The 26,313-nt window shown below is 36.9% G+C and overlaps 1 protein-coding gene across 9 annotated transcripts in view; it reads right to left on the bottom strand.

Moving 5' to 3' along the window:
- PIGN (phosphatidylinositol glycan anchor biosynthesis class N) overlaps positions 1-26,313 on the bottom strand; it is a 105,186-nt gene that overhangs the window by 67,737 nt on the left and 11,136 nt on the right. For 6 of the 9 annotated variants that reach the window (XM_058691896.1, XM_058691901.1, XM_058691902.1 and 3 more), the window contains exons 3-11: positions 19,417-19,545; positions 18,134-18,386; positions 14,756-14,877; positions 14,143-14,241; positions 11,777-11,883; positions 7,244-7,368; positions 5,833-5,963; positions 4,833-4,949; positions 1,850-1,890 (exon numbers count right to left, since the gene is read on the bottom strand). In XM_058691896.1, coding sequence (XP_058547879.1) covers positions 1,850-1,890; positions 4,833-4,949; positions 5,833-5,963; positions 7,244-7,368; positions 11,777-11,883; positions 14,143-14,241; positions 14,756-14,877; positions 18,134-18,354 — 963 coding nt within the window. In that variant the 5' untranslated portion in view covers positions 18,355-18,386; positions 19,417-19,545. Of the gene's footprint in view, positions 1-1,849; positions 1,891-4,832; positions 4,950-5,832; positions 5,964-7,243; positions 7,369-11,776; positions 11,884-14,142; positions 14,242-14,755; positions 14,878-17,880; positions 17,991-18,133; positions 18,387-19,416; positions 19,546-26,313 lie in introns of those variants that run through there. The other 3 variants (XM_058691899.1, XM_058691900.1, XM_058691903.1) reach the window with 3 other exon arrangements.

Genomic DNA, 26,313 nt, shown 5'->3' with positions numbered 1-26,313 from the left:
GACTTTTCAGCAGCACCGCATACACCATTCCCTTCTTGGCATCTGTAACACCACACACGCCACTCAATGTCTTCAGTCTCACTGGGGCTCCTTTCCAGATACCATCTCAAGTTGGAGTTTGGTCCCAGGCTCTCAGTGCTTCTCACGTTTTACCATCTGGACTCTCTTTACTAAGTACCATCCCACAGAAAACTGGAAAACTCCAATGGCCTCTAATTGCCTTGTGCCTTTCCCCCCAGAATCCACTGTTGGCTTCCTCCAACCTGTTCTTCCTGCTGCATCCAGAGAAATCCTTTCCCCAAAAAACAGATCATGTCACTCTCCAAGCTTCATATACTTCAAGGGCTTCCTCAAGCTTTAGGATTAAGTCCATAGGCCCATAAGGCCCTGCGGGGTCTAGTGCCCACCCAGACATCAGACCACAGTCTCAGTTTCTCTGCGCTCCTTTAATACACCATGTATCCTCTTACCAGAGCTCTGTGTACATGTTGCTGCCTCTGCGTGGAAAGGGAGAGGGAACACCATGTGCCTGGTAACTCCTACTTAATTCTGCAATCTCAGCTCAAACCTCTATTTCTCAGGAAGACTTTGCAGACCATACAGTCTATCAGATATGTCCACTCTATACTCTCATAGCTTCACAGTCCTCTTTTGTACTAATTATCACACTGTAATTTTACATGTATTTGTATAATAATTTGCTTAATATCTGTTCTCACCCCTAAACTGTAAGCTTCCCAGGGCAGGCATTTTGTCTACTTTTCCTCACCATTATATCCCTTACACATATCTAATGTTAATGTTTGCATAGTGTTTTACACCACTGTGGACACATAGCAATGTTGGTGAAAGAATGAATAAAGAAACTCTCATCTAATGTAGATTTGAAGTAGGAGTAGTCACAGGGCAATAGCTGAATCTAGATTTAAATCATAATCCAGTCTGGCTATATGTTTTATGATTTTCGAGTTATTCCCTATCCTTCTGATGGTGATTTTTGCGGCAAATTAATTCAACTGTTATTCTAATTTTATACATTTCCATTTATTTGGGTAATATGCAGCCATCCCTCCTAATGTACTGACAGAGAACAGGCTTCTGCACCCACAGGCCTAAAAATGAGATTCTAGACCTTGGTTTATCCACCACGATAAGCAATGCCAGTTTGTAAGGTGACCTGGTGAGGGTAAAGTATTCCTGCCACCTTCGAGGTCATATACCAACAATGCCTTGCCTTCTACAAATAGTGAAGATGGCTGTTTGCAGAGCATATCTTCAACAATGAAAATTCCATGCTTCATATTGACACATAACGTTACCAGTCTAACTCGATTAGGTTGGCCATGCATTTCCCTGTAATCTAAAGTTTCTAGCTGAGTAATCTATGTTCTTGTTATCTTTTTTTCCATTGCATTTGTAAGCACCCTGGGTAGAATTAAGGATAAAATATGTGTTAATAAAAAAGAAACGGTAACTCACATACTACAGGAAAAAAAAACCCATAATAGGGTTTTATTAGGTCTGTGCTTAGAGCAACTAAGCCAGGCAACCATGACAAGAAATCACAGGAATTTAACAGCCATGCAGATTTCAATTTACATAATAATTCTTTAATTAGCCAATGTTATTTGGAGGGAATCTTCTTTCAGTTTTATGTGAAGCTTTTTCTATTTTGCCAAAAGAAAGATTAGTTGGGTTAAAATATTTGCACTAGAAGGATTTCTCTTGGTAATTGAAATGTTTTGAAAAATACTTTATTATTAATACTCTTGTTCAGATTTTTTTTTCAGCCTAAACTTCTTCTAGGAGAGAAAATTAAATGTGAAAGTGACTAAATTGAACTGAATACCTGATGGATATCTTGCCTCTTCCAGCTCTCTAATCTCCATTCTGAAACAAAACGAGACACAACAGCTGATGTTAGGATTTAAAAAAAAAATAATAGTTTCATTGTTAAGAGAGATCAATGTGTAATGTGAAACAAAAGTACTGGGAAAGTCTATTTTAAGTCAACTATGAACAAAAAAAGACACTTAAACAGGCACAACTGTATGTTTTTAAAACCAGAATTTAAAAGAATAGCTTTAAAAGTAAATATTTGGTGTTTCCTGTGACGATTTATTAAACTTTCAAAGTGTTCATTTGCAGATCGTTGTTTCAAAGCATCAAAAGGGTAAGGAAGGGAAGATGGAAGTAAAAGGCACAATGACAACAGCTGTCAGCATGACTAGGACTAATGACAGTCCCGCTCCAGGGAGTAATTAAGGCAATTGATGTCTGTTAGACAACCTAAGCCCTTCTTTTTTGCTGTAATGGCAGTTGCTTGCAAAAATACTTAAAAATATAGCTGTGATGTTCCTACTGTCCACGAATCCCAAATGTGAAAATCCTATAGTGAGTTACAATTAAAATTGCCTTCAGAGATAACCTCATTCCTCTATTTTTCCACATATAAATTCAGAAATAACCAGTAATCAAAACAAATGATTATGAGAGAGCATGTCTTCATTTAATGACTTTAAGATATATTACAAAAAGGGTTCTAAGATATTTTTATGATGAAATTTCCTTTAATAAGCTAGCGAAGTTTAAAAATATGTTCCTGGTTCTACTAGTCAGCTACTAAAAATTCACCCTAATTACCTGATAAGGAAAAGATGCACATTCCCTTTCCCTCTAACTTATGACACCTAATATTCATAGAAGAAAAAATGTATTCCTCTGTAATGATTCCTGAAGTCAAGTTATTCTAAAATAGTAATTCACTGAGAAATCAAGAGCCAAAGTTTTATATCCTCAGTACAAACATTCTATTGAACCCAGCCTCTGTTAGACCCAATCTAATTCATTTGCCACAGAGCATAGGAATATAAAATGCTGAAGCTGCTTTAGCAAACAGTGTGGCAGTCTGCAAAAAATTAAACACAGAGTTACATATGGCCCATTTATTCCATCACTAGGTACCTATCCGAGAGAAATGAAAACATGTCTACACAAAAACTGGTACACAAATGTTCATACATTTGTGTCATTGGCACTATCGACAGTCAAATGTGGAAACAACCCAAATGTCCATAAGATGATTGGATAAATAAAATATGGTCTAGAGACACAATGGAATATCATTCAGCTGTAAAAAATAAACTATTTATACATGCTACAATACAGATGAACCTTGAAAAAAATTATGCCAAGTGGAAGAAGCCAGACACAAAGACCCTACAGTGAGTAATTCCATTTACAGGAAATGTCCAGAATAAGCAGATCCAGAGAGAGAGAAAGTATAATGGTTGCCAGGTGATGGGGAGAGGGGGGGAAATAAGGTGTGACTGCTATTGGGGAAGGGGTTTCTTTGGAGGTGCTGACAGAACAGTTTGTAATTAGACAGTAGAGGTGATGATACAGTCTTGTGAGTATGCTAAAAAGAAAAAAAACCTGAAAGGTACACTTTTAAAACATGAATTAAAATGGCAAGAGAATTTTAGCTCAATAAAAAAATAAATTCAAGGAAAGAGTCTAAGGAAATTTTATGATGCAAACCAAAGAGTTTTCTATGACAGAAATATATAAACATGGCTGTGAGTGTGAATCCCTGGAGAAGATTTTAAAAAGAAAATTTCCAGGCCTCACCCAGACTCATGGAATTAAAATATCTAGTGACAAAGTCTGGAAATTTGCTTTTTGTTTGTTTTTAAGTTTATTTATTTATTTTGAGAGAGACAGAGAGAGACACGTGGAGGGGCAGAGAGTGAGGGAGAGAAAGAGAATCCCAAGCAGGGTCCCCACCATCAGCACAGAGCCCGTGTAGGACTCGAACTGACGAACCGTAAGAACATGACCTGACACAGAACCAACAATCAGACATTTAACCGACTGAGCCACCCAGGTGCCCCAACGGAAATTTATTTGTTTTTTAATCTGTATTTTTAACAAGTGTTTTGGATAAGTTTTATACAAATAATCTGGAGTGAGGCATTTGAAAGGAATTTGTTTTGTCCAATTAATAAAAAGTTTGGAACTCTAAAAAAAAAAAAACCTTACCTCACAAAATAAGCAGAGCTCCAGGAAAAAGGAATTCATTTTCCTCATGGATTAGGAAGGAAGGGAGGCTTGGGTAACACAGAAAGCCTTCAAAAGTACTAGAGACAGGGCAAAATCAGTCCAGGTGTGAAATGTCAATTGTGACATATGTGTGATTTATCTGATTGATAGTCTTTGCAGGTTAAGGTATGACTCAGTAGTTTAATGTAAATCCCAGCAATAAAAATAGGCTTGTGGAAAAAAAGTAATAGTATAATTTACATTTGTAACTTCATAAGGCAGATAACTAAGACTATATATTTCAATCTGAATATTATAAACCAATAATGAGAACTATACAAAAATAACACATAAAAATAGTAAGGATACAAATATCAAAATGAAAACTGTAACTTGAAAAGTGATTTTTTTAAGTTAAACTTTGGTTTTATTTTATTTTAATGTTTATTTATTTATTTTGAGAGAGATAGAACAGGGAAGGGGCAGAGACAGAGAGAGAGAGGGACAGAATCCCAAGCAGCCTCCGCACTATCAGTGCGGAGCCCAACGAAGGGCTTAAACTCATGGACAGTGAGATCATGACCCGAGCCGAGAGCAAGAGTCAGACAATTAACTGAATGAGCCATCCAGGCGTCCCCCTAAACTTTGGTTTTATTTTAAAATGTTTTTTTTTTTAATTTTTAAAAATTTTATTTAATATAATTTATTGTCAAATTGGCTTACATATAACACCCAGTGCTTATCCTTTAAAATGTTGTATTTATGAAAACAATAAAGGTAAATGTTTATACCTTTCAAAAATGCATCATCAAATTTCTGAGCTGATACTTTTTGGGGATACTTGATTCCAGCTCCCCAAGTGACAAAGGGAGTTAAAGTCTCTGAAGGATGACCAGCCCCATGGGAACCTACAAATAAAACATCAAGAGTATTAAGACAGGGATATAAGAAATTATACCTAAATATTTATTTGTTGTTTAATCGTTTTAAAGAATTGACCCGTATGTATTTCTACTTCTAGCTACCACACTCCCAAATGCGTGCAACTCTGCATAACAATTAGTTTTGAAATATTCCCAAAGCAAGTCAGAGCATCAATAGACAGGCAAAAACCAAACAAAAAGGTCTGTTGACTGGTTGAAAGAAGAACAAGAATATTAACAAGAAGACTTGGAGGAGATGCGACCAGCATAGTGCCACATGGGACACGCAGTCGGTCAAGGCCAGGTCTGTTCTGGAGAGGACAGCAAAGTCTCTTGATGAGTTTCTTCCAGGCCACTCTGGCTGGTGTAACCAAAAGCCCTTTATAGAGTGGAACCAGCTCACTAGAATTCTGTACTGTGATGTGGGGACCCAAACTTCATCTTTGCCTTGTTTTGTTCTCTGTGCACACACTGTGTTTGCCTTGGGAATCTCACAGAAAGGACAAGGTCATCTAGGGTAGACTTCCAGGAGCCCCAGGATTCCTGGTTATACCACCTTACTCTTACATTATCATCACTTACAGTTAACGCTAGGTAGATAAATAATAGGATAGGCACTTTTTGTTTTCTTCTCCATACTTTTCTCTAATTTCTCATTTTAAATGAGAATATGTTCCTTTTATAGTTAGAAAAAAGATCCTTTATGTAAGATCAGGTTTTTTACACTAACATGTTAAGCATGCAATTGCCTGTTAGACATTCTGCATATACGAAGACATTTAATCCTCTTCCACATTACAAGATGTCTGCAAGCTACATTTACAACTACTTTAATCATAAAGTACGTGTCACTTAGAGACAGACTAACCCCAGTCTGTCATTCCATGGTCAGAGGTAAAGATAAATGCCGTTTTCCCATCATTTCCATAAAAGTGTTCAAGAATGGACACCATTTCTTTCATTCCCGCATCCACTAGTTTAATATTGTCCTTATATTCCCTGTTTAAGAAGAAACAGAAGAGCACATTAAAGTTACATTAATTTGGAAAAATAAAATTTCTTCAACATGAACCTAATAGGAATCATCTGAAGTTATTAACTCCTAAATACTTTTATATCTCATCCTTAATATTTTAAAATCAGAGATCTTTATATTGTTAAAGATAACAATCTCTCCTTTTAAAGAAGCATAAGAATCTGAAATCATTTTCAGAAATAGTTTAAAAGGAGAATACTCTCCAATATTGATTAGCAAATATATTTTAATGAATACTTTTTACATCTCAAATGCATTAATTATGATTTTCAAGTTCATGCGTCTCATAATGCACACTATATTGTTTTTGTCACATTAATAGGTATCACTGTTTCAAGTATAAAATGTTCTCATCCCTTAGAGTGTTTGTGACATAAAACATTAATATAACATTATAAGCAAATTATATTTAAGCTTCCATACAGTTGAATAGGTTGGTTTGGTATGAATTCTATCACTTGAAATAGTCCATCATGTTAAAGAAGGGGAGCATGAGGTATTTATTACTGGTAGCTAACCAATAGGCATTATTCACAGACTTAGCTAAACCAAATTCTAAATAAAGAACAAAAGTAAAACATCGATTCTTCCTCTTATGGTCTGCAAAACTGAGAAAAATATTTGGTATTCTATATAAGGAGTTCTACTGAAATAGAACCCCTGTATACAGGGGCGCCTGGGTGGGTCAGTGGACTAAGTATCTGACCTCAGCTCAGGTCATGATCTCACTGTTCGTGAGTTTGAGCCCCGCATCAGGCTCTCTGCTGACAGCTCTGAGCCTGGAGCCGCCTTCAGATTCTATGTCTCCTTCTCTCTCTGCTCCTCCCCCACTTGCACTCAGTCTCTGTCTCTCTCAAACATGATTAAATGTTAAAAAAAAATTTTAAAGGGGTGGCTGGATGGTTCAGTCAGTTAAGCATCCAACTTCAGCTCAGGTCATGAACTCATGGTCTGTGAGTTCAAGCCCTGTGTTGGGCTCTGTGCTGACAGCTCAGAGCTTTGAGCCTGCTTTGGATTCTGTGTCTCCTCTCTTTGCCCCTCCCCTGCTCATGTTCTGTCTCTGTCTCAAAAATAAATAAACATTAAAAAAAAATCTTAATATTCTTTTTTCTCTGCCTTGATAAATGAAGAATATAGAATGTAAGTAATGTGATAATTACAAAAAATATATAATACTTTAAAAGTTCAAATAGAATACCCGAGTCTCTCAAAAACATGAAATTAAACACAGCATTAAAATTACCTTGATGATGGTCGGTGAGCATGTCCGTTTGTATCTATTCCTAATAAATGTAAGAAAAAAACTATTTTTTCTTCATTTAGTTTAGAAAACAAAGACTGGTTGTTTCTGGCAGCATGAAAGAATTCCTATAGGTAACAAATCAGTTAAAGAAATTTAGTCCATTTATTTTACGTAAAAAATAATTCTGATGAAAACCTTGAATTAAATGTATACATAACTATAAAATTAAATTATTTTATTTTGTTTAAGTTTATCCTCAGAACCAACCAACACAAAGTCCTTATTGTCAGTTCAGACATCGACACTTGAATCATGAGTGAGCTGGGCTATAATTAGGCCAAAAAAGGGTTACAGAAAGGGGACCTTGATTTCATGAAGATCTCCGAAGCGCTGAATAAAATATACCAGGTTGAATTAATATGTTGACAAGAGCCAAAAATAAAACAGTATAAGTGGCGACAGTTTAGGAACATTTTATCATTTTTAAATGTTTTAGGAGCTGGACTACTTCTTGTCCTGTCTCATTGCTGCCCTCATCCAACTGTTAGTGCTCACTTGAACGGTGTGAATAGCTTCTGAACAAGTTCCTTTTCCCCAAGACTAGAACCTGTTCTTCACGCTGTGTGATAGAAAAATGCCCACTTAATAAAATATGGGTCGAAAATTATTATATTGTTTCATAATTGCAAACTGGATTCACAAAGCCCTTCTAAGACAATGAATTAAACATCTACTTGCATACACATGAATATGTAAACAAGTTTCTGTGGGGAATACTTATAAACTACTTTCAATAAGTCAACAGGCTCTGCCAAGATACGTAATTGTCGTTCACATAACTGTCTCTTAGTAGATGGTAACTTTAACGAGGAAAATGTCATTGCCCGACAAAAGTCTGAAGTATTTTTTGAAATAATCCTTCATTATTACAAATACCAAAAAATACAAATGGTGCCATTAGAGAAACCTGCTATTCAAGAATAGAAGTAAATAAAAAAAAAAAACCATAATATGTAACCTACTGCTATCCTCCTCAAAAGCATAAAACTGCCCCCTAGCTTTCATATACATTCTACTTAGCCCCTCAGAAGTTTTAAATTTAGATGGAAGTGGTGAGTTCTTCAAGAGAATGAAGTTAAATTCTAAAGATATCATTGAAAGCTGACAAAAAACAAAAAAAAAACAAAACAACAACAACAACAAAAACTAGCAACTTTAGTTGAGGTACGTTTATAATTTGTTCCATGATTGGTAAAAAAAAAAAAAATATTCAGCCATGTAAGAAGTGCTATTCATTCACATATGGACACAAGATATGAGATGCTATGAAATTCTATTCTTGCGGAGCTCAACCTGTTAGATTCCTATTGGCTTTTTAAAAGTTGGTCTTTTGGACCTAAGAGGTTTTGAAATATACCCCTGGCTACTTTCCCCTTCATATCTAGTATACTCAGGACCATCAACCCCCGCTTTTTCTCCTCCCCTTGCAAAGGCACTCATTCATTTCTGCACTCCACAAATATTTGTTATGCATCAAGGGAGACTGCTAGATGACTACCTCAACACGCATTCTCCCTTTCTGAGTACAAACCTGTGATTTCGTGAAACATGGCAACGCGCCAACCTTAACACCCAATTTCCCATCCTCTCTCACAGCTAGATGTGTCTTAGTGGTTGTGGCCAACAAGATAGAAGTCAAATATTTCAGTCAAAAGACTATAAGGACCCTAAGGCTCTTTGAAATAAATATAATCAGGAAAGAAGGTCCTTTCCAATTCCTTGCACTGTTGACCTAAAACATTGAAGTAATGGCTGCAACTCCAGCATCTCTTGGATCATGAAAAAACTTGGAAGATAAAACGCATGCCCTGAGGATAGAGGAGAAATTCAAGACTGAGCCTTAATGACACCGTGGAGCCATTATGGCAATCCTGGACTGCACCAATCCTGGGCTGCCTACTGCTGGCATTAACTTTATGGAGATAAAAGTAAACTTTTAAGCCGTATTTCTTCCCTATTATACAGAACTGAACCTAATCTAAACTAATACTTGTATCTATGTACCAGACAATTCCTTGATAGGAATTTAGAGATAACAGTGGGAAAAGTCAGTGTCTCTGCCGATAAGATGAAAATAGGATGGAAGGGGGATCAACCGTGGTATAGCATAAAGAAGTACTTACGATAGTGGTATTAAGGGAATATAGAAGAGAGTTATCTAAGTCTAACTGGAAGTGAGGTGCAGCAAAGGAAAGCCATGGAAGGCCTATATGAGGAGATGCTGTACAAAGTGAGTTTTGAAAAGCAAAGAGATTCAACATGTATGAACCTCAAGGGCATTATGCTAAGTGAAACAAGCCATTCACAAAGGACAAATCCGGTATGATTCCAGTTATATGAGGTAGCTAGATTAAACAAATACATAGAAACAGAGTGTAGAATGGTAGTTGCCAGAGGCTGGGAGAGAGAGGAAATGGGGAGTTGTTCAATGAGCACCGAGTTTTGGTTTTGCAAGATGAAAACGTTCTGGAGATTGGATACACAACAATGGGAATGTCCTTAACGCTACTGAACCTGTATACTTAAAAATGGTGAAGATGGCAAATTTTATGTTATATGTATTTTACCACAGTTAAAAAAAAAAAGTGAGTAGACACTCGCATGGATTTGTTTTGCTTGGATTAAACATGAGTCTTTAGGCAGGTCCCAAGTCCAGATTCCCTCTCTAGCCTTATCTCAGACGTTGCTCCCAGTCAGTATTCCTGCCACACTCAACTCCTTCCTTCAGTTCCTCAAATCTATTACGCTGGCTCTTCCCTCAGGGCCCACGATTTATATAATGCTGTTGGCTTGAAATAGGCTTCCACACTGCAATCCAGCTCCATTTTCTTTGTTTCCTACGCTTCTTCAGGGATCATCTGAAAACTCTCAGGAAAGCCTTCCCCTAACTGTCTGAATCACAATTTTCTAAAGATACATTCTTTAAATATATCATATTACTTCCCACTGCTGCTGATTTCATGTTTACTGTTATTATTATACATATATACCATATTTTATAAAGTCATGGGCAAATCTTTTTTTCTAATCACTATCATATCGCCAACACTAGCAGTGTTGAAATAAAAGGAAGAAAGGCATAAAATCAGGCCAGCCACAAACTATATCTTCCCACCCACAAGGAATCAAATCCGTGACTCCAGAGCATTTTTAGCATTTATGTATATGAAATTAGAAGCCAAGTGCCTTTCAGCATGTGCTGATATAAGTAGATTCTCTTACAAAGCAATAATTAGAAAAATAATTTGCTAATTACTTTCTGAAAGAGATTTTATTTAACCTGAAAGTTTTCCCTGTTGACAAAAGCATATGTTAAAAGAAAACAGAAAATTTCAAGAAGATCCTGATGAAAGAAATAGGGTTTATCAAAGCATGCACTGAATACTTAATTCATGCTAAGTAAATACAAAGAGAAATGCCGGCATATACCGAGGAACACATTTACAAACTAACAAAAATGGCCACATTGTGAAGAAGTCCACAATGTCAGTCCGAAAGATAGTACCAGTAAAGCAAGAATCATTAAAGGTCAAGCAATGAATGCTTCTTACAACAGATAAATTATAAGTTGTAATTTGTAAATGAGAAACAATGGACAGGAAGAAAGGAGAGCCAATGTCCACAATTAAGATTTTCACACAATTTTTAAAAATGTAAATTCTATTGGGTAGCTGGTGAAACTATGATAATTGTCACTATCAAATAGTCCAAACAACTTTACTTCTTAGAGCACCTCATGGATAGTTTATTAGGACTGATTTGCAAATTTATGTTTGCTTACCTTTCTGGAAAGTACAATTTTTAAAAAATCATCTTATTATAAATATATCACATTTGAACAGCATTTTCAAAAGCATTTTTCATACATCTCACATGGTCCCTCTACTGTTGGAGACTATTGTATGGTCAAAGGAAGATCAAGATTTACCTAGGATTATTCAGCAAACTGGGAATGAAACACAGGTTCCCTGAATTTCCAATCTATGGCTCATTTTACGGTCAGAAACATGGAATTTTAAAAAGTTATCTTTTCACATTATTAATTTTTTTAAATTTTCATTAACTAGGGGTGGCTGGGTGACTCAGTTGGTTGAGTGTCCGACTTTAGCTTACGTCACAATCTCACAGTTTGTGACTTCGAGCCCCGTGTCGGGCTCTGTGCTAACAGCTCAGAGCCTGGAGCCTGCTTGGATTCTGTCTCCCTCTCTCTCTGCCCCTTCCCTGCTCATGCTCTGTCTCTCAAATATAAATAAATGTTAAAAAGAAAAATAAAAAAAAAAATTTTCATTAACCGGTTATTACAGAATGTGCAGTTTCTTAGAATCCAGTCTTTACAAAATAGTATGCTACAAATACAGAACTTTCAAGTTCATGCAAGTAGGAAAAAATTAAGATGCATTTACTAACAAATCAGTCTCTAGTACTTTGGGTACAACTATGTGTGCTGAAGAGTATCAACTCAATAGCACGCACCTTAACTTTATCAAAAACCCAAGTATCCAGTTTTGTTACATCATGGGCACCAAAATCTTCACTGTCAGCATCATAGGTATATGTAAAAACATGGTCTCCATAAGCACCTAAGGAGGAAATTTGGGGAAAAATATTTTCAACAATTTTTTAAGCCTTCATCAAATATGAAATAGTCATTTAAAGATTCCTGTGAGTAACCAGAATTTTTCACAAAGCATTGTGTATTATGACAGGGAAGAGAAAGATAGGAGGAATAATTAACATTTATTTTATGTGCCTCAGACCATGATTTGTACTTTAACACATGCTATTGTTTTTTGTTCTCACAATAACATTCTAATTTACAGATACACTACATGTAAGTTAATTAACATGGCCAAAGTCACAATGCTGATACACAACAGCACAAAAATAAACACCAAAATCTGATTCCCTGTACAGATTAACCTATTCAAAAAATTTGTGTGTCTTCAGATATACAATTCAGAATAGATGAAGTCATTTGGTTTACAACACTTCCTAAAGCAAGAAGAAAATTCAAACATTTCTTTTATTCATAGAATATGTGTATTTTTCTAAATATAAGAGAATAAGTATTGTCTATTGCTACATTCTCTGAAGGAGTTAACAAACATTAATCTTACACATTTGCAAGATTTTATTAAGAATCTAATCAACTTAGTGAATTTCTGGGATAGACTCTTAGAGGTCACAAGGAAGAGATATAACAAAGGAATAATCTCTTATAATAGCAATTCAGTTCCAAAGATACTACCACTGCCCAGCTATTCCACTTCCCACATCCTAAGTAAAGATCTCAGTGGCTTTGTTGGTTACCATTACCATAAGAAATGGAACATTTCTATTAGATTGTTTTTGATTCAGGCGTTGTTCCTGTCCTATCAACTACAGCCGGAAGTAAGAAGGTAAACTTAGTGAGTCCTAGAAACTTAATCCATCCTCACCACTGCCAATCCCCCCAAAAGCTAAACTGCTTTCCAAAGAAGGAAGTATATATAAATGGCAAGCAGTCTGGGGTTTTTTGGCTTGCCCTACATAAGGATGTTCTATGAATATAATATGTACAATTCTGAATGTATATTTTGCTTTCAGGACATACAATAATACTCAACAATTCTAATTACTAAGATTACACTTATGGCTAAACATAAGGTTATAAAACCTTTTCATTAGGTGAAATGACCAATCATTCTATTCTCACTAAAAAACATTTAAAAGGGGTCCCTGGGTGGCTCAGACAGTTAGGCATTTGACTTCGGCTCAGGTCATGATCTCACAACTTGAGAGTTCGAGCCCCTCATCAGGCTCTGTGCTGACAGCTCAGAGCCTGGAGCCTGCTTCAGATTCTGTGTTTCCTCCTCTCTCTCTCTGTCCCCCCCCCACTCATGCCTTGTCCTTCTCTCTCTCTCTCCCTCTCTCTCAAGAATAAACATTAAAAAATTAAAACTAACTAAATAAAAAATACAAAGCATTTAATGACACAAAATTCAAATGGAATCCAATTGATTTTTAGAAAATAATATATAAATGAATTTTCTAATCAGTGCACAGAAACAAACACAACAAATCCAAATGGCATAATCTTGAATATGTAATAGAAATTATAAGTTATAGCATTTAAATCTTTCTGTGAATATCAACAAACTTCTTATAATTTGTCAAAACAAAATGAACCAGACATCAACATCATTGTCATAATGAAGAATTACATGATAAGCACATTGCTAAATGTCTCACGAGAATTATCCAATTTAATCCTAAAAACAAACCTATGAGATATAGATTATTATTATCACATTTTTTTTTTCAACGTTTTTTATTTATTTTTGGGACAGAGAGAGACAGAGCATGAACGGGGGAGGGGCAGAGAGAGAGGGAGACGCAGAATCGGAAACAGGCTCCAGGCTCCGAGCCGTCAGCCCAGAGCCTGACGCGGGGCTCGAACTCACAGACCGCGAGATCGTGACCTGGCTGAAGTCGGCCGCTTAACCGACTGCGCCACCCAGGCGCCCCATTATTATCACATTTTTAAAAGGGCAAATTGAAGGTCAGAGAAGTTATCTAACTTTCCCAAGATTACAAAGCTGTTAAATGTTAGAGCCATACAGCACTTCATTGAATCCACAAACTAACAAGTATATGATGTGCCAATGTTTCAAGTACGACTAAAAGCAAGAATCAAATGGACATGTCCATCCATTGTAATACACATCCCTATGTCAGAGATGTTAAATGTTAAAAACAAGTAACTCAAAAATCAATAAAATACAGTAAGTAATATATAAAAATTACCATACTGATTTATTACCTATACCATGTGAGGGAATATAATCAATGACTCTTACCTTTGGCAAACATAGTCAAGATATCAGGGCTTCCCCAGCTCCACGTGTACTTGCTCTCATTAATAAGAGAATCAAATTCCACAGGATTTTCCTTCCACCCTTCAGGTCATTGAGAGAAGGAACCAAGAGTGAAAACAGTAACATATACCTGGTGGAGCATTAGTATAACCCCCAACGTGGTATTCTTCAACGAATGACAATGAGGATTAATTGCAGAACAAATGCAAAACTGGTAAGCGATTTTGTTACATGTATTATACCATAAACTATTTGAAGATTTTATTTTTAAGTAATCTCATATGCCATAATTTTCTTTGAAAGTTTACAATAGATAATTTCCTTCTTACTAAAATACAGAATTTCTTTTCAAGTTTTGGGCTCTAACATCTAGGAAAACCATGGATCCATCCAATCAGATTGTTTCAGGAGCACAGGACGACCAAACCAAAGCTTAATTCTTGAATCAACACCAGTGTGTGTTTATGAGTAAGGCATGCTAAAATACTTGCCAAAAGTAGGACAAAACACACATCACTTTGTGTCATGATTCAGTGTTAAGCAATATTCATGCAACAAGTTTTTCATATACTAAAGTCATCCATACAGACAATACCTTTGGCAACTGCACTGACATCTTCATAAAACCCAGCGATCAGGGCCACATGACCTGGCCGAGACTCAGTTGGCACACGGGTATGAGATAAGCCCCAGCTGCCTTCATGCATTATGATATTCCTAAAAGATATTAGCGATCAATAGTTAACACAGACTATGATTAAGTCCTGTTAGAGCTTTAGAAAAATAAGATTATTCCAGAAGGAATCAAAATCAAAACGCGAGTCAAAATTTACGAAGGAAAGGAATCTTTATGGGCCACCTGGGTGGCTCAGTCGGTTAAGCGTCCGACTTCAGCTCAGGTCATGAGCTCACAGTTTGTGAGTTCTGATCCCAGCTGAACCCAGACCTAACCCTCTGACTAGCTGGATTCAGCACTGTAAGTAAGCCAAAGTGAGACAAAGAACCATCTTACCACGACACATGTGTATGAAGCCATAAAGTATTCAGATGGCTTGTTACCCACGAAATAACTGACACATACAATATTCCATCAAAGTGAGATTTCATTAGGTGTGACATGTATGGTATTACGGTCATGCAGGAGAAAGTCCTTCTTAGGTGATAACACGCTGAAGCGTTTGGTGGTAAGTGTATGAGATCTTGCTTTCAAATTAAGGAGGAAAAAATAATTAAAAATTTAAGCACGCGTGTGTGTAAATGTGAGGGTATATTGAGAAAGAAATGTAAATATGAAAATAATTAAAAACTGTTAAACCTACAATAAGGGTATACAGATGTTCATCATTATAATCCTTTCCATTTCTCTGTGCTGAAAAATTCTCAAAATAAAAAATTGAAGGTAGGAGAAATGGCTAGACTCCTAATTAGGAGTTAAATTACATTCCTAAATTTGAGATTAAAACAGGCATAAGTTTTCTTTTGCTAAAAGGTGGTGTCAATATTCTTTAAGTTAAAATATATATATATATATATTCTTTAAGTTGTATCCCAGAGAAAGCAAACCACCAGCAACACCATTGCAGGTGACGGACCAGCAGAGCAACCTGCTATACAAGACCGACTGCACTGGTAACGGTTTTCAAAATGAACGCCTGACACCCAAAGTAATAACTACTAGGACTGGTTTAGATACTTATTTTTTTCTTAATGTTTATTCATTTTTGAGAGAGAGACAAAGCACGAGCAGGAGAGGAGCAGAGAGAGGGGAGACACAGAATCTGAAGCAGGCTCCAGGCTCCGTCCGAGCTGTCAGCACAGAGCCTGATGCGGAGCTCAAGCCCACAAACCCAGAGATCATGACCGGAGTGAAGCTAGACGCTTAACGGACTAAGCCACCCAGGCGGCCCTGGTTTAGATATTCTTAAATACTGACTTACTTCATACTAAAACCAATTTCGGTTAAATGCATGCAAAATAAATAAAAAGCCTAAAAACTACTGAACCACTTATTAAGGGAGAAATATTTTTTTAACTTCTTCAGTTATTTAATGAGAACTGAACTTTAACACAAAGAGGTAGGTATAAAGAAATTTGGATCTCTCTGTTCAAAAACATTTTCATCAGTTCATGGGGCACCTGGGTGGCTCAGTCAGTTAAGCGTCCAACTTCAGCTCAGGTCACGATCTCACGGTCTGTGAGCTCGAGCCCCACATCAGGCTCTGTGCTGATAGCCTGGACTGCTTCGGATTCTGTGTCTCCCTCTCTCTCTGCCCCTCCCCTGCTCATGCTCTGTCTCTCAAAAATAAATAAAAGTTAAAAAAAAATTTTTTTGGTCAGTTCAGATATTTTTTAAAAGACAAAGGGAGGAATGAATAAAACCTTTCACAAACAGGTTTAAAAGAAACTAGAAGATTACTGAAATTGTAAACACACCATGGCTTACAACACAAGGCACATCAACCATGCACGCCCTTGGCCTGCCACCCACCACCCAAATGAGAAGTGCTACCAGCAAAGCTCGCCTTTTCCTTCAGAACCAGTATATTTTTATCCTATTAATTTGCAATGAACTATATTTCTCTTTCTTTGACAACTAGGAAACTCATCAAAATATATCACCCAAATTTTTAATTATTTGTAGAAATTCATGTGATATATTTTTGTGAACCGAACTTATCTCTGGTTTGATTTTCTTTTCTTACTCATCTTTTCCCACTGCCCTGAGTTGCTCACTTATTTACTTGGATCCTTTAGTATATTATACATTTATCTAAGCCACCATTAATTTATTTCAGGAAATTAACAGGAATCCAAGGTCCTTCATTCTTCTAGCAGTGAACAAACACTTATGAATCGCCTACTATGTTCTAAGAACTGGAAATAAAGTGGTATGCAAAACAAACGCCCAGGCTTCATGGACCCTGCACATGCTAAGTACTATAAAGAAAACGAAAAAACACAGGAAACAGGGGCACCTGAGTGGCTCAGTCATTTAAGCGGCAGACTCTCAATTTTAGCTCAGGTCATGATCTCACGGTTCGTGAGACTGAGCCCAAAGAGAGACAGAGCATGAACGGGGGAGGGGCAGAGAGAGAGGGAGACACAGAATCGGAAACAGGCTCCAGGCTCTGAGCCATCAGCCCAGAGCCTGACGCGGGGCTCGAACTCACAGACCGCGAGATCGTGACCTGACTGAAGTCGGATGCTTAACCGACTGCGCCACCCAGGCGCCCCTGAGCCCCACTTCTGACTCCATGCTGACAGGGAGCAGAGCCTGCTTCTGACTCTCTCTCTCCCTCTCTCTCTGCCCCTCCCCTTCTCACACTCATTCTGTCTAAAAATAAAGAGACATACATACATACATACATACATGAATCACAGTAAAGAGATAAAAGTTATGATGGCAGGTGAGAATGGGGAAGATGGAATAATATTTCAGATAAATATCCACTTGAATCTGAGTTTCACTCTCTCTACAACAGCATTAGAAGGGCTTTTGAGGGGCTGGCCACTAATCAGAAAAATAATAATTATTTGTAGGAGCCCTATAAGTTTAAAAACTTAAATATTTCTTTTCAAAGCCACTTCAGAGAGTCTAAAGTCACATTTAACAGTGACATAGACGTGGAAGGGCTTTCTATATTTTATAGGTGTATTCTGAGTTGAACTCTGTATTTTCTAGTTAAACACCATCGTAATTAGCAATTCATTAGTACTTACGCTTGTCATTATTTTAGAAATGTAACTGGCTTGTTTTATAAGTAAAAGATAAGCCAGGTTTGGAAAATTAGGACACGTTGGGCCAAGCAGCTAAGGTCACACATTAACTCCTGGGAAGAAAGACACCTGTTAATCCACAGACAAAGGCAGAAATATATGTGCCCTATTGTCTTTCTCACCATCACTTCTATGTCCACCATGAGATCAAATAATATCAGGATAACATTTTCTTTGTATCAGTTAACATGCTTACCTAATAAATGGTGCTCTCGAATTTCCATTTTCATCTAATTCATAAAGTGTATCTGCCCGCAGGCCATCCGCAACAAACAGTGCTAATCTTTTTGCTGGAGGAGGCAATGGTGTAAACTGAGGAGTCATTCCATGAACCAAAGGAGAGGTAAAATAAATATCGAAGATGGAGCCGAAGAACACAAAATGTACGAACAATCCCAAAACAAAGAAGAGCAGCATATCCAGTGTGACTAACTAGTCTTCGAGGAAAACTGAGAGAGGGGACAAAATTAAATCTGGGTAAACCTTAATGCAATTATACATATTTTTAAATTTTTTTTTTTTTTTTAATTTTTTTTTTCAACGTTTTTTATTTATTTTTGGGACAGAGAGAGACAGAGCATGAACGGGGGAGGGGCAGAGAGAGAGGGAGACACGGAATCGGAAACAGGCTCCAGGCTCCGAGCCATCGGCCCAGAGCCTGACGCGGGGCTCGAACTCACGGACCGCGAGATCGTGACCTGGCTGAAGTCGGACGCTTAACCGACTGCGCCACCCAGGCGCCCCCATATTTTTAAATATTTTGATGACTGCATGTAGAAGTGAACATATATGGTAAAATATCACATAATTTACAACTTCACTTTCATTTATGGTGGTAACAATGAACATTATTTAATAATGAGATAACACTGAAATAAAATATGTGCTAAAATACACTCGCACAAAGAGAAACTTCAAGTATGATACACAATTAGCACCACTAAACTATTTATGTAGAATAAATGTAAGTGCATGCGAAGTTCAAAAAAACTAACCCAGGATTAAAAAACAAAGAATTAAATGAGTGTTAAAATGAATCAGGATTCAGTCAAACCAAATCCTATATAAAACAGAAAATCATGCATGGTGCTGTTGGCTGCTCTTATGACCCCACCACTGATATTCTTGGAATTTAACATTACTTAAATGTTTGCGGATTTCTTTTGACTTTTGGTTATCAGCTCAGGACACTTGTAGATTCTCCTGATAATCACCAAGTTGAGCAGGTAACATGCATTTTTGTCTATTTAGCTGAATTATAGGAAGGAAAAAGTAGTTAAACTCCATGTGTTTCGGAAAATGTATACTCATTAAGGGAACACTTTCAGTTCCCTGAACCAATATAAAAAAAGCAAAGGTTATATTCATTTATTCAATGAAAATGTTTGTGCATATATTCTGTGCATAACTGTGTGTGGGGTACAACCGAGAACACCAAGAAGACATAGTCACATATCTGATAAGCTTACAAATACTTACAGAAAGAAAAGTAAGCAATATGAAATATTTAAATAATACTGTAAGACAGTATGCCATTAACTGCCAAGATCAAGTCCATGGGAGCGTTTTCCAAGTCAGTCTATAATTTACTTCTGTTGGTCAATCTCCCTGCAGATTAAAAACAACAACAAAGTACTCTTAACTTGTCTTTCTTGTAATACAACTACATCAGTTAACATACAGTGACCCTTGGCTGAAAAACACCAAAGATGAAGTCGTTTTAATTATAGACATGTCTTATTCTTCCTGGCCTAAAGAATTACATCATGGAAGGTGGCAAAATACCTTGTAAAAACCCTAAAACATTGGGGGGGGGGAACCCTTATCAAGGTCAAGCAGATCATAAAAAGAATATGAAATACAGTAAACAGCCAAATTATGGGCCACTATTTTCCTAAGAGAATTAAGAGTCAAATAAGTATTAAAGACATTCCATAAAGTATAAAAAGTCCCTTAGTGAGAAGATGCAAGACCCTCAGAATAACTATTCCGCTTTTTCTAATATATATGAACTTCAACTACACAGCAAGCACCATCTTAACAATGGTATTCTGAACATAAAAATAAAACAATCATTGTGATACATTTGGAAAATGCAGAAAAATCACCTACGATTCTACCACCTAAAGAAAAGTCAGTTACATTTCTTATAGTTTTTATCCATTCTACATTTTTATAAAGGCTTACAATTTTATATATTTTTATATCTATTTTTCCCTTTATTATACATTAAGATTTCTTTATTACTTAAAAAAAAAATCCTCTTGGTACATACCATTTACCATTACCATGCTCTATTCTTTTTTTTTTTTTTTAATATATGAGATTTATTGTCAAATTGGTTTCCATACAACACCCAGTGCTCATCCCAAAAGATGCCCTCTTCAATACCCATCACCCCCCCCTCACCCCCCATTACCATGCTCTATTCTATGGGTACACTGAAATTTTCTTGATCACCCCCATGCTGTTAAACATCGAAGTGTTTTTTTTCCCATTTTTTCACTATTAAAAGTGTCAACATGATTTGTAGTTTTTATATTAACTTTTAGACATTTCACGTGTTTAACATACTGGGTGTAAATGCAATACTGGGTCAAAGGCTATGAGCCCCTTTAAGGCTTTTGATACACTGTATCCAGATGCACTTTTTTAAAGCTAAATACTGATTCTCCTAATGATAAACTAATGTAACACATGCAATATAGATTTCTCTTGTTTATCTCACAAGCCCTCCTAAAGAAAAAGCTATCCCTTCAAATAGACGCAGTGTAATTTGATAAATTGAAAAGGAGACATTGAGAACAATACTCTCAGTGACAAGATTTCAAATAGAGAAATTGTTATTAATAAAAGTGTTTCAAGAAGGGAAGGTATGGTCAACTGTGTCAGATAAAGACTGGAGTAAGAGTAGGGCTGCACAGTGACTTGGTGGCTGAAGGGTGTCGTTAACCTCACTGAAGAATTGCAACAGACTATTAAGGGCTGAGCCCTATTAAAGTGCTTGTTTGGAAAGTGAACAGGAGGTAAGGAAGGGAAAGACAGTGGAATGAATACAGCTTTTTGGGAGAGCGTTAACTCTGAAGAAGAAAAATGAAAATTGACATAGGGCCACTAGATGGTTTTCTTCTCCTAGAAATAAATTTGGGTGCTGAGGAATGATTCTGAATGCAGAAAGAGATGAAAGCTGGGGAAACTGCAGGAGTTACAAACCCTTGTGAAAGCCAGAAAAGATGGGACGGAGAGCACAAGTGGAGGAGACGACCTACTCCTAGTTAGCCTGGGACCTTCCTGCTTTTGGCCTTGAAGGTCTTGCAGCACCGGGGAAACCTCTCAAGTCCACACAATCTATCTTGGGCTCTTCGGTTGACTCCTCCCACAGCAGCCTGCCTCTCAAATTTCTCACATCTTCTCAACTGTCACCTCCTCAAGGTTTCTCTGACCACCAGTAGACCCCTCCCCTTCATTTTCCTTGATTTAAATAATCACACATTCTGGGGCACCTGGGTGGCTCAGTAGGTTGAGCACCCAACTTTGGCTCAGGTCATGATCTCACAGTTTGTGAGTTCAAACCCCGCATCGGGCTCTGTGCTGACAGCTCAGAGTCTGGAGCCTGCCTCAGATTCTGTGTCTCCCCCTCTTTCCGCCCTTCCCCTGTTGCACTCTCTGTCTCTCACTCTCTAAAATAAATACACATTAAATAAATAAATAAATAATCATATATTCTGTATTTATAATAAAAATATAATATCTAGCAGCCCATTTTTCAATGCTAACAAGGAATTCTGCTATAATTCTTTCAGATCCAAAAAACTATCTACTAATGGATGTTTTTAATTTTCTTAAACATATGCTATTAAATTAAAATTACTGTTTTTCTTTTTGAGTGTAAGGGCTCTCTGTCATACCTTCCACTTATTTAAACGTTAATTATTTTAAGACAAACAGTCTTACTAATTTTTTCCTGAAGCATTCTAAAGCATTCTAAATTTTCTGAAGCACCTACTTTTTAATTTTTCAATCAACTTTATTAAAGTATAATTTATATATAAAAATGGACCCATTTTAAGTTTTATGTTTTGGCAAGTATGTACTCATATAAACAGAATCGAGATCTAGAATAGTTTTCTCTTTCTAAGAAGTTCCCCCATGTCCCTCTGCAGACAATCCCTGCTCTATAGTCCTGACCATAAGCAATCACTAATCCGTCTTCTGTGATTCACGATTAATGTTGAGAGGCGCCTGGGTGGCTCAGTTGGTTATGCGTCCGACTTCGGTTCAGGTCATGATCTTGCGGTTTGTGGATTTGAGCAACGCATTAGGCTCTGTGCTTGACAGCTCAGAGCCTGGGGCCCGCTTCAGATGCTGTGTCTCCCTCTTTCTCTGCCCCTCCCCTGCTCATGCTCTGTCTCTCTCTCAAAAATAAATAATAAACATTAAAAAAAAAATTCAAGCAAAAAAATGAAAGATTAATGTTGAATGTTCTAGATCATCACTGAGATGGAATCATAATACATTGTTTATTATATCTATTTTCATTTAGCATGTTTTTGAGATTCATGCAGGTGATTTAGTTGTTTTTTCCTTTTTAATTTTAAGAAGTCTCCCACTGTAGGGGTATACCACAAATTGTTTATGTATTAACCTCTTGAAGGATATGTGAATTGTTTCCAGTTTCTGGCTATTATAAATAAAGCTTCTTAAAACAGCAAATGCACAGGACTTTATGTATACATGCTTTCATTTCTCTTGGGTAAATATGCAGAATGAGAATTGCTGGGTTAAATGGCAAGCAGATGTTTAAATTCATATAAAGAACTGCCAAACTTTCCAAATTGCTTTACACACCTGTTATACACACTGTTTTTTTCAGAAAGTGCTTTAAAACTTTATTGACAATCTATAATTTTGCTATAAGTGCCATTTAAGAATTTAACCTAATTTTTTTTTTTTTTTTTTTTTTTTAATGTTTTTTATTTTTTATTTTTGGGACAGACAGAGACAGAGCATGAACGGGGGAGGGGCAGAGAGAGAGGGAGACACAGAATTGGAAACAGGCTCCAGGCTCCGAGCCATCAGCCCAGAGCCTGACGCGGGGCTCGAACTCACGGACCGCGAGATCGTGACCTGGCTGAAGTCGGACGCTTAACCGACTGCGCCACCCAGGCGCCCCTTAACCTAATTTTTATAGTAAGTGTAATGTGCTTTACATTCTTTTATATATTGTGTATCACATATCTCCATAGTAAGAGTATTCAATTATAGCACTAGCTACTTACTATTGACTGTCTACTCTGCATCAGATCCTGCATTGGGTACTTTACTTACATTCTCTCCTCTAATCCTCAGAATCTGCTTTGTCAACTATGTATTAGAACCCCATTTTCATAGCAAAGAGTCTAATGGGGCCTAAGTGATCCTCCCAAGATAGTAAGGGGAAGAGCTGAGATCCGAATCCTGGGTCACATCACTGGAGAGCCTGAGCTTTTCTAACACTTATTCAGATAACCAGTGTGTCCAGAATTGATCTCAGTATCTTTCTTTGAGGGGCTGGATGGCATTATGGGAAAGAGTGTGTACCGAAGCATTCCACTGCAGGGATTCAAATCCTGTCTTCTCTACTTACTGGCAGTGTGACTTGAAGCAAGTTATTTAACTTCTTTGTGCCTCAGTTTCCTCATCCGTTAAATGGTGATAACAATAGTACCTTCCTGAGGTGTTATTAGAATTGAGTTAATATGTGAATACGCAGAAGAGTGCCGGCCAGAGTCAGCACTCATTAAGTATTAGCTAATATTGTTCCCGATGTACATGAAGCTGGACTCATCATGTGAGAAAAACTTGTTTGCTGTCCTTGTTGAGTTTAAAATCTAATTGAATAGATGTAAATCTCTTAGAGAACCAAATCCCAAACTATGTTTCATACCAATGCATCAACTTTAGCTTCATTGCTCTGCTGCCACTTTCCTTATCTATATGGGTGTTTTTTGGTTTTTTTTTTAATTCTGGTAAGAACACTTAACATGAGATCCACCCTCTTAAATTTTTAAGTGTACAATACAGTATTGTTACCTATAGGCACAATGTTGTACAGCAGATGCCTAGAATTGATTCATCTTGCAAAACAGAGATTTTTCTAGCTATTGAACAACAACTCCCATTTCTCCTCCCCCCGCCCAGTCCCTGGAGACCATCATTCCACTCTCCACTTCCATAAGTCTGACTCTCTTAGATTATCTCACGTAAGAAGGGTCATGCAGTGTCTGTCCTTCTGTGACTAGCTCATCTCAGCCAGCGTAATGTCCTCCAGGCCAGAAGTGTCTGATAGCCCCAGTTGCTCCATTTATTTGCCAACATATTTGGTATTTTATACTGCTTAATTTCACCTTTCCTAAAGTGGGAGTGTCCTTGTAACCTACTGTGGTTTTAATTTACATTTCCCCAATGACCAGTGACATTCAGCAACTTCTCATGTTTAACGGACATTTTCTTAATGTTCTTCCCCCCCTTTTCATTTTTTTAAGTTTATTTCTTTATTTTGAGAGAGAGAGAGGGAGAGGGAGAGAGAGAAGGAGAGAAGGGGAGAGGGAGAGAGAGAGAGAGAGAGAGAGAGAGAGAGAGAGAGAGAGAGAGAATGAGAATCCCAAGCAGGCTCCCCACAGAGCTGGATGCAGGGCATGAACCCACAAACTGTGAGATCGTGACCTAAGCCGAAAACAAGAGTCAGACACTTAACCTACTAAGTCACCTAGGTGCCCCTCCCTTTTCATTTTTAAGTGTTTTTCAAAAAGCAGTCCTTTTAAATTTTGGTTAAGTTCAATTAATTTTTCTTTGAGTTATTTGTTATGTGTCCTACATAAGGAATTTTTGTAAGTGACAGCACTTTTTTAAATACAGATTTTTAATCTTTTTTATTTGAAAGTAACTTCAAACTGAGAAAATAGTTGCAAGAATAACGGTACAAAAACCAGTATACCCCTTAGCCACACACATCTAATGTTCACATTTTCCCCATTTCCTTTATCATTTTTTTGTCTTGCCTCTCCTCTCCCTTCCTCATCTATCTTACGCCTCGTGTACGTACATGCACACCCACGTGTGTATGCATGTGTATACAATTACGTAATATTGTTTTGGAAGCATCTGAGGATAAGTTACATACTCTGTGGCCCTTAAGCTCTAAATACTTCAGTGTTTATTTCCTGAGAACAGTGGTGCTCTTATAGCAGTCGTCAACTTCAGTAAATTCAACATTGGCATTTCATCTCATCTACCAGCTGTACTCCAATTTTTGAAGTGCCCCAATAATGTTCTTTATAGCATTTTTATAGCTCTACTGAGGCATAACTGGTCTATAATAGATTGTACAGATTTAAAATGTACAATACACACAGGCGAGATAATGAACATACCCATAACCCTCAAAACTTTCCTCATGGCTGTGTAATTCACCCCTACATACTCTGTATTTTTTGATATTATTGCAAGTGGTAGTTTTTATTTCAATTTCTCCTCGTTAGTTCTTCAATCACCAATTTTTATACACTCACCTTGTATCCCGCAACAGTGATAAGTAGCTTTTATGTAGATACCTTTCAATTTTCTAGAGATAATTATATCATCTGTGAATAAAGGACTTCTTCCTTGTCAATATAAATGTCTTTCATTTTTGTCTCCTGTTTAGTGTACTGTCCAGAATCTCCAGTATTCTCCGGATGAATAGAAGCAGTAACAATAAAAATCTTTGCCTTGTTTCCAATCTTAGGGTGAAAGTTGCCAGTTTTCCAGGCTCTGTAGATTTCCCTTATTAAGTTAAAGAAATTCACTTCCACTCTTCATATCACTGTCACATCCTAAAATCACGAATGGATGGTGGATGCTGTCAAATGCTTTTTACTGGACCTATTGAGATGATCGTGAGCATTTGGTTTTTCTATTTCAGTCTCTTAATGTGGTGAATTATATTGATTGGATTACAAATGTTAAAACAAGCTTGCATTCCCACTTGGTCATTATTAAGTAATATCTTTTCTATAGACTATTGGATTTCATTTGCTAAAATACTGTTTAGCATTTTAAAGCAATGTTTATGAAAGGTATTAGACTATAATTTTCTTTTCTTGTGATGTCTTTGGTTTTGGTATCAATGAGTTTGGAAGTATTGCTTTTATTTTTTGGAAGAGTATGTGTAGAATGTGTATTATTTCTTCTGTTATTGTGTAACAATTTGCCAGTGAAACCAATGGCTTGAAGTCTTCTTTGTGGGAAGGTTTTCAACTATAAATGCAATTTCTTCATATATATAGGGATATTCAGATTATTTACTAATTGTTGAGTGATTTTTGGTAGTTACATCCTTTAAGAAATTTGTCCATT

Source organism: Neofelis nebulosa, chromosome 11, assembly GCF_028018385.1.
Source record: "Neofelis nebulosa isolate mNeoNeb1 chromosome 11, mNeoNeb1.pri, whole genome shotgun sequence".
NCBI classification, from domain to species: domain Eukaryota; kingdom Metazoa; phylum Chordata; class Mammalia; order Carnivora; family Felidae; genus Neofelis; species Neofelis nebulosa.
Note: the sequence above shows the minus strand (reverse complement) of the source record. Positions and strands in the feature narration are given on the sequence as shown.